The sequence below is a fragment of the Dendroctonus ponderosae genome, unplaced genomic scaffold (genome assembly GCF_020466585.1).
Source record: "Dendroctonus ponderosae isolate FM_Combo_2020 unplaced genomic scaffold, Dpon_F_20191213v2 Dpon_F_20191213_6, whole genome shotgun sequence".
Classification (NCBI taxonomy): Eukaryota; Metazoa; Arthropoda; class Insecta; order Coleoptera; family Curculionidae; genus Dendroctonus; species Dendroctonus ponderosae.
Window position 1 is genome coordinate 10610116 of NW_026018814.1, and position 9571 is coordinate 10619686.

General features: G+C 31.5%; 1 protein-coding gene across 4 annotated transcripts in view; it reads left to right on the plus strand.

The window, feature by feature from the left end:
• Positions 1-2149: 2149 nt before the first annotated feature.
• Positions 2150-9571, plus strand: part of LOC109536877 (60 kDa lysophospholipase) — a 12975-nt gene continuing 5553 nt past the window's right edge. Inside the window, exons 1-3 of one of the 4 annotated variants that reach the window (XM_019903323.2) lie at positions 2150-2282; positions 2374-2472; positions 5334-5448. In XM_019903323.2, the coding sequence (XP_019758882.2) occupies positions 2400-2472; positions 5334-5448 (188 nt within the window). In that variant the 5' untranslated portion in view covers positions 2150-2282; positions 2374-2399. Of the gene's footprint in view, positions 2473-3898; positions 4135-5333; positions 5449-9571 lie in introns of those variants that run through there. The other 3 variants (XM_048667529.1, XM_019903324.2, XM_048667530.1) reach the window with 3 other exon arrangements.

Genomic DNA, 9571 nt, shown 5'->3' on the forward strand with positions numbered 1-9571 from the left:
TAAGTAATACTGATAGGTTAGGCATGTATAATTCCCTTTTTTCAGCAATTTCAACAATTTTCAGGAATGGCACTGGCACAGTAACTCACCGGGGCAGTTGCGTTTCAGTCACTAATTTGAAAAAATGTGGCTCCTAAAAAATGTGATAACCTTTTTTGGTAAGTGTTGAAATTCCAGCCCCGGGCCGCGTAAAAGTTTAATCCGCCCCTGGGCTAAATGCTAAGCCTAATTAAATGTGCGGCACAGTGAGACACGATGAGTTATAACGAAAAACTCAGCAAGGAAAAATATTCTACAAGTTCAGAGTTTTGCGTTCAGTAAAGAAGAGTGCACTCCAAATGTCGTCAAAATTCCTTCACACCTTCAAAAGTTCATTCAAATCGCATAAAATCCTGATTTGTGCGCGCTTCGTCAACGTTGATTTGAAAATAAACGCTTTCACAGAACTGCATACCCTTCATAAAAAAGTTCCAACTTCCAAAGAAAAGCCAGTAGAAACTTGACAGAAAAAACTTAAAACTGGAACCCATATTTGCATATCTAAAACGGTTCTTTACAGACCAGCTTCAGATGATCTTGCCAAAAATACAAAGCCACCCAAAAAGTTTAAAAATTTGTAGTGAAAAAATCAATCTTTTAATCGGAATCAAATCCACAATACCAGTAAGCTGATGCTAATCAGATTTCCATATCTGAAGTGGTTCTTTAGCGAAAAGCTTCAGATGAGCTTAATATAAAAAATCAAAGCCGCCCCAAATATTCCCAAAATATAAAATTGACTACGAAAGAATCCCGATACCAAATTTACCCTCCGAGTGAGTTGATGAATATGGGACTAAAAGTTCTACATGTACATGGCAACCAGGGGCAAAGTAATGCTAAGCTTACCGAAAGCTGCGTAGTGCCACCTGGAACGAAAGAAGAAAATGTGTTTAAGAACAGCAGGAAATATGTCCAAAGTCAACCTTACTTGAAATCAGCAAGGCAAAGAGAAAAATATAAAGAAAACATAAAACTTCAGTTGCTTGTCGGAAAACTAAACTCAGTACAAGCTAAAAGATTTATATATTAGAGATGATACTTGCCAGGTTATTGCAAGCTGGCGCCCTATCCTCCATTTTCTACCCATTAATTATCAAGAAGTACATTACACTTTCACGAACTACCGCACTTTCTATAATATAAGGGCCAGAATGATTCTATATTTGCTATCTAAGAATGCGATTATTGAGTGATTTCGTCTACTGTCGATACCAAACTACAGAATAAACATGCTTTCGTAACAACTATCGATTATTCATGCTTTAGTTGGCAGTTCGATTTCAGTTTGTTTATTGTTGACCAGAAACTGCAAAGAAATCGCTTAAAAATGAAACTGTTGCTCAATTTCCGACCGATGATAGAAACCAACGAAATTCCAACTAATTAAAATTAAAAGTTCAGCGCAATTCGAGTTGCGTTATAACTCACCAACTCACAAAGCGGCATCAAGGCAAAAGCGCAACTCAACACAGTGTTACCCAGGACTACTGTAGGTACTTTCATAAAAATAAAAATTTTGTCGCACGGTTGTTCATACTTATACATGACTTACTTCAGCTTATTTGCAATCACTCGACTACTTATTGGATCCATTAAAACCATTTTAACATTAAATTTTGAAAATTTTCAGGCCTACTCGGTATGTTCTCGCAAATTATCAGCATTTTTAACTAGGAATTGGGACAAATTAACAACATTTATAAATCTTCTAGGTGTTCTTCTGGATGAGTTGGCAAAAAAAGTTCTGAATATAAAATAAATCTAACACAATTTTGGAACGCTCATAGCAATGTGTCATATAAAAGTTAAACTTATTCAGTGAACAGCCAGACCTGCAAGGAAAATGTGGCAACAACAATATAAACATATGAAAAAATAAGAAAATCGTCAACTTAGAAATCACCCTGTATAATGTCTTTATTACCATGAAATTAACTGGTATGTCTTTCTCATTGTCATTGTTTCTAGCGGCATTGATGCGCTTTGCCTTATTTTCAGATTCAACCTTTATCTGGATACTTACAAAGTAAAAAGATACATCAAACAGTATACTAATCATATGGACTTTATATCATTGACCTTGACGCTTAGATAATTTATTGCGATGCCTCATATTACCATTTCTTAGTTGACTTGAAAATTGCTTAATATCATTTAAATGGATTTTCAAATGGCTATTGATCAATATCACTTAGTATAGAAGAGCTTCATTAAAGCGTTCACAAGACTGAGCGTAACCCGTAAATATGCGTTTCTTATAATTAAGTTTTATTGGAGCTAAGTTTTCCGTGCTTCTGCACTGTTTATTTATAGGGAATTTAATTTTTTTAGATATTAAATTTGTAAAACTTTGCGCCATGATTGAGCATAAGAAAGTGCTAGTTCTCTACGTAGGAGGCACTATTGGTATGCAGAAAAACTGTAATAATGGTAAGTGCAGTGCTTACTTATGGTATTTTTAATATTTCTTTGCGTTTGAGCATCTCTTTTTCATATTAAATTTTACTGACTCCCTTTCAATAGAATTTCTGAAAATAAAAATATGTTATTTATCGTTAATTGATTGAGTGAATTGTTTTGCTTTAAATGACACCATTTTTATGTAACTTGACCTAAGCCAGTTTAATCCAGTGCTCGATAAGAGTGTGATGTTGTTAAATTAAAATGGAATGAAAACAAAAAAATGCGTTTTAGTAGAACAATTCCAAAGTCACAAATTTTAAATATATGTATTTCAATTTGGAAAAGGTAGGAATATTGCGGTAAAAAAGCCCTCAAAGGTAGTTTCAGACCATTTTAAAAAGAAGCGTTTAACTGTCTTGTCCCTAAAGCATTTCTCAGTTTTTGAAAGATATAAAATTTGTTAAAAAAGACATTTGTTACTACTTTTACATGGATTTATCTATAAATATTAATTCAATTTTAATCTAAGCCACATAACATTCTTAATTGTTTTATCAAATAAACAACTCTTTGATTTCACCTTTATGTCCTTCCCCTCATCATATACAATCAATCAATATACAGGGTGATTTAAAATCGGCATAATTTATTTGGAAGACTTTCATGCAGCTCTTTAGGAGTTTCGCTTTATAAAACAATTTCCATTCACAACTCACAATGAGATTTATTTCGTGCCAAAACTGAATATTGCGATTTGAGAGTTTCTTAAAATTTATTTGAGAATTTCTCAATATAGTTGAGAGTTTCAGCACGAAATTAATCTTATTGTCAACTTTGTATGGAAACCTGTTAATAAAAGGAAACTTTCTACCTAAAATTAAATGAAAGACGTAAACGAAAACAGTGCTATTTTTTAGATTGCATTGTTTCCTGTTCGTTCTTTTAATGCTTAGATTAGCACAACGTTGTTAAATTTTGATCAAATATTCAGGTGCACATTGTTGAGATAAAAGATAAGTAGGTACTATGTTTAGAAAACTAGTTACTGTTTTTACGTTTTAACGAAATAATTCAAGATGTACATGATGTTTCCAAAAAAATTCTATTGAAAGTCCATGTCAAAGTGAAACGGTTTCATATGAAGAGCTACAGAATGCTTATGTTGCTTGTGTCGTCTTGCTCAATCACTCTCGAACAAACACTGTGACTTTCAACTCATATTAATGGGAACTTTTCACAAGTTAATGAAGTTTTCTTTTCTCAGCCGTTTCGTCAGGTGCCTCTTGTGACCTATGCGACAATATCAAATTATTTATCTCACTGGCTAGGTGCTCAACATATTCATTTCCTTCACGGGAAAATAAATGCAACATTTTTCTATTTTAAACAATAGTCAGACTGGCATGCTTAATCCGACCTAACTGATAAAAATTTCGCATACACGTTTTCCTCAGTGTTTCCCCACGTTACGAATTAAAGTAATTATCAAATCTCGCTTCTAAAATAGCATCAGTACATGTAAGCAATCAATCTATAGCAAGTTAGCGTTTTTGCTAAATATCAACTAGTCTTCCAACAAAATTGTTAAGACGTGTGTTGTTCTAAACTATTCAAACGTGATGGCTGAACGAAAGAATGTTCTGGTACTCCTAACAGGCGGCACAATAATTATGCAAAAGATTGAAAACAGTAAGTAAATTGTGGCGTTTTCGATTAATTCCGTTACTAGATCGGCGGAAAGTTAGTGGATTTAAAATCCCCGCAGTAAATTGATCCGAATACTTCCGAGTTTTCTTTTCGGGGACCAAAAACATATTTTTTGGATAATGATTACTTTGGATTTTTGATGGAATTTCCGCAGGTGATAACTGGCAACGAAGGAGCACATTTTGCAATAAAATCGAGTTTTTTTGTTGATCAGTGATCGTGCACATCCAGCAGAGCTGTCACAGTACAAATAAAAAACAAGATATTGAAGGGTTGTCCTCCTCTTACCTAAATATAATTAAATTGAACATATCAATTTGAAGAATCTCTTAAAAACAGAACAAAAATGTAAAGTGTTTTAATTGACCATAGTTTTTCATATTGTGTTGTTATAATGTGTAGGTAGCGTCCTTATCCTTATAATTTTAGATAACGAAAGCATTTACCTACTCTATTGTTTATGAATGGTACATATGTAGTCACTGTATTTCATCTACATATGGATTTATACCATTACGCCAAAAGAAAGATACAAAAAAACATAATTGTATTTTAGTGTACTGCGGATGGCCCCAATGAAAGGGTTGAAACGTCGACAAAAGTGAGGAGAAACTTCCAGTGTTTAATTTGTCCCGTATAAAACCAACAAAAAAATTAACAACATTAAACAAATACGAACACTAAAACAAAACCTTTTAATAATAAAATGGTATAAAATCACAACATCAATCTGTGATTCATCATTAGTAGAAACCATAATGTTAACCAGAAATCAATCAAGTATTGCTCGAAGTTCATTAGCTGGACAATGTGAAAAGTGTATGATTTAAAAAAAAATTGCAATAAAAATAAGAACATTACCGCCCCAACCAACGAAAACGTATTTTGATTGTATTGAACTAAAAACTGAAACAATTGAAAAAAAAATCTGTGTTAAAACGTTTACTACGTTTACTATTGAATAAAAAAATGTAATTTTAAAAGAAAAAAATGAAGTTTCGAACAACTTCTGCAGACAAATGTTTCCAAAATCACTGTAAACTTCTAAGAAAAAACATCGCACTTCATATTTTTAAATAGAAGCTTAATCTCGAAAGGAGTTTGAAAAATTTGTTCTCTTAGCAAAAATTCCTATTTAACTGCACCGTGCTGTTGAAATTTAAAATATTTAATTATTTTAGTGTACATTCCCGTTGCAAATGCATTTTTGGAGAAAATTAAAAACTCGGAAATGCACGATCCGCAATTAGCTAAACAGCTGAGAGTTCCGCTGTTGGACAATGAACTGGTTTTACCGTAAGTAGTATTTTATTAAGTACATATAAAATAATTAGTTTTAATTATTTTATATGTACTTGTTGTTTATATGTATAAAAAGGGAAGTTCGATTTAATAAGAATATTTTGCAAAATATCTTTCCTAACTTTCTACTGTGAAAATGTTCTTAATCGTTAATTGGATTTGAACAATTTTTTTTATTCGAGTTATAGCTTGGACAACGTTTTCAGTTATGATAAGCAAAAAATGTACAGGGGGTTTAAGTACTATGATGTTTTCTTGGTCAAAGTTTAAATCCGTCGGCAATATCGGGTAGATCAGACAGAAAGAGTCCCTGAGTAACTTGCATCTTTAATCGTCTATTTATTACTGATGGAAACTATCGAATAAAAACTATCGAACTATTCGATAGTTGCATTTATTCGATAGCAATGTTTCATTCATGGGAACCATCGAATTATTCGGTAGTTGTAATTTCAAGTATAATTTTTCGAACAAATTCAAATTTCAAATCAATTAGTTTTCCACTTTTTCATGATGTTCATATTTCATTTATTAACTGTTTTTTTTTCATTAAGTTATTGAAAGTGATATCAATATTTGCATTATGAATAAGTACTATTAGTTATAGTATTAAAAACGACTCATTTACAGAGTTTCTATTGTTTTATTTCAAAAAAGTAGTAAATATAAGCATTGAGTTAAAAGTAATATGCATAATTAACCACAGAACGAAAATACTTTCATAAAATTAAATTAAAAATATCTATATTTAAAAATCAAACTGCAATAATATTATTTAAAAATATGAGTCGGTTCCTACTATTATAGCACCTTGTCCAGCTTTTGAAAATAATCGTTCAGAGGGAACCGACGTTGCAGAAATGGGTAACTACTTTTTGTATAAGGTATACAGCCCTAACATCAACTTCTCATGGCTTTTCCAAAAGTTCATAGGAATTTTCGATCGATCGTAGTGATATTTCTAAATATTGTTTTGCTACTAAAGTAGCTGTAGCGTCTGGCCTAACAACGTTTTAGGTATTTTGAAACTTTTAAATGGCACTTAATTTATTTATAACTAACTTCATAGCTGCATCGGCATTGCTTGTTATTCCAAAACCAATTTTTTAAACCGCGGATAAATTCGTTATGTTCTGTTATGATGATTATTGTTATGAAAGATTGAACTCTGGGATTCACATGCACAGTAAAATGAATTCCCTGCACCGCCATACATGTGTCATTTCTATTTATATGCGGTATCATGTCATATTCGCACGGGAATAATAAACAACTTATGATGATAGCCGATGCATCTCGAATCTGAAAGATGTATTTTAATACCCTGGATTACTTTTTTATAAATAAAGTACAGTAGGTACTAAATCACTTCATACTAACTAGAAACTTTTATTTTTATTTATATTTATTTTTTTATCTACGATGCACTAGAAGCGCACAGAAAACAAAAAACTGTATCCCTAGAAAAACAAAAACTTTAACAATTTAATTGACGGAGCACAGAGAGTGACAAAATAAACAGTACAAAACTACCAACTTGTAATGAAATGCTGTTCGCACAGCCTTTTTTAAAGAAATTTCCTTCGAAAATGAATATCACTCGAATAGCTCAGAAGTCGCGAGGCTATCACATATGTACTTTTTCTCTCTGAGCTGGCCCATGTTGCTAGCAGAAAAATTAACTTTGACCAAGAAAATATGACACTATTTAAACATCCTGTACAATATGTTAATTTGATTTTTTGTTCAAGAATAGGACAAATATATACAAATCGGACCACCGACTGAGAAAAAGTTTACAGTAAAAAGTTGGGGGATATTTAAACTATGCGTTAATTTTGTCGCGCAGTGTATATTCAATAATAATAAATTAATAATTTTGTAAAAATAATGTAATACATATTTACAAGAAAAGTTAAAACTTTGTACTTAATAAATTTAAAAAATTGAAATTATCGTTCATTCGAACTAAAAACTATTAAATACCTTAAACATAAATGCATCTAGAGCCATATTCCTGCAGCTCTTATATCGATTAACATTCAATTCGCAATTATCAGAAATGCACGTCAATATAGAGTTCAAGACACTTTCAATGAAAATTCCTATCAATTTTTCGATGAACCGATTCTGCTTATTCAACTCGCTGATTACTTGATGACTTCCCTTGTCGATATGACTAAGTGAATCCAGCATCTCAAAATATTTTGCAGTTTAATCAAGCGCTACTAACTGCAATCATTAAACTCCAGCAGTGATTTTTCTCTGTATTTTTCGGAAAATAATAAATCAGCAACGTACGGGTTTTTTTGTAACGAAAATAGATACGCGTACGAATTTAAAAGTAGGTAACTAACAGGAACATTGTACACTAACTCTAAACATTAAAGCTTGTACGTAAAATGAGTTTTTATGACTGCGACTAAAATAAAAATTACGATTCTCTTGTGGATTTCCATTCTCGTAAATCTCATCCAAGAATTAAAATATTAGAATCAAAAATACTTTGTATTAATGTAATAAATGTGACGCTTCTTTAGGCAAATATTAATTTTGTTCTTTTTCTAAACGTTCACATTTAGAAAATTAGAAGTAGTTTTACTTTTGTTTGTTTTGTAGCTTAAAAAGTTTATTGTGGTTCAATTGGTGTTACATTTTCTGACACAAATAGTTTTTTGTTAAAAAATGCTTAGTTTCCAGTATCTTTTGTGTATTTACTTTTATATTTCTTATATTTACTACTAAATTTATAACTGGATTTTTAGACCCTATAATTTATTTTGTTACAGAGACTTGTTATTTCATCCCATTCATATTTAACTCAAATAAAACCAACTGTGGCGGCTGGTTTACTTTGGTTTTATTATAACTACTGCTTCTGTTTGTATTTTATATTCCTTTCTTAAACAATTTTCAGATATTGCTCTTAGTTAATAATAATAATTTAAATTTTTCTCGAAAAAGGCTATCGACGAAATCGGATTTTCTGACCATTTTTTGGAACACCTTTGCGTTTGGAATTATTTGCCAAAATTAAACCCAGTTTTCAGTTTGTTTTTTTTCAAATTTTGATTAAAAATGCTGAAGAGGATCAAAATTCTAGTGATTCTTTATGAAATCGCGAACATCATTAAAAAAATGACGACATTGATGCTTGATATAGTTTGCACAAAACTAAATTTTAAGAGAGAGCGCATATGAGAATAATGTTATATTGAGAGCCACATTTACAAAACTGACAAAAATCAGGATGTCTGGAGATTTTAATAAAACTTTCAGCATTTTTGAGTCAAGTGTTTTCTCAAGATGGTGGGCATTTCAAACTCATATTTGCTCTGGTTTGGAAGATGCAAATTATTGAAAAGTGAAAGGGCAATTSAGAGTAAACATCCAATGTGAGAGGGATGTTTACAAAATTTTAGACTGATATTTACTAAGCTGACAAAACTCAAGATTCCTGATGCTTTTTATAAAACTTTCAGCATCTTTAGTCAGGTGTCTTTTAAAGATGGTGAGCATTTCAAATTTGCTGTTTGCTTTAGTTTGGATGCTGCACATTTTTTAAGTAGAGTATAATTTATTGCGTGATTTTTAATAAGCTGAAAAAATCAGGCTTTCTGTACATTTCTTGAAACTTTTAGGGTCTGTACTATCGTGTGGTTTCTAAAGATGGTGAAAATTTCAAGTTCGTAGTCAGTTTAGATTGAAAGATGCGAATTTTAAAAAGAGCGAGCGGATTTGAGTAAACGTATTCATTATAGAACTGATATTTTCTAAGCAGACAAAAATCAGGACTTCGCAGGACGCAGGACAGGATTTTTATGAAACTTTCAGCATCTTTAGGGTTAAGCCTCTTCTAAATATGGTGCAACTTTCAAATTACTATTTGAGTTCGTTGGAAAGTTAAAAATATTTAAAGGAGAGAGTACAGATGAGCATAAACACCCTCTATGAGACCGATATTTAGGAAACTCAGATTTATCAAGATGGAAAAAATTAGGATTCCGTACAATTTAAATAAAATTTTCAGCATATTCAGAGTAAAGTGTCTTCGAAAGGTAGTGAAAATTTGAAATTGATATTTATTCTAGTTTCAAAGCACCAAATTTTGAATATA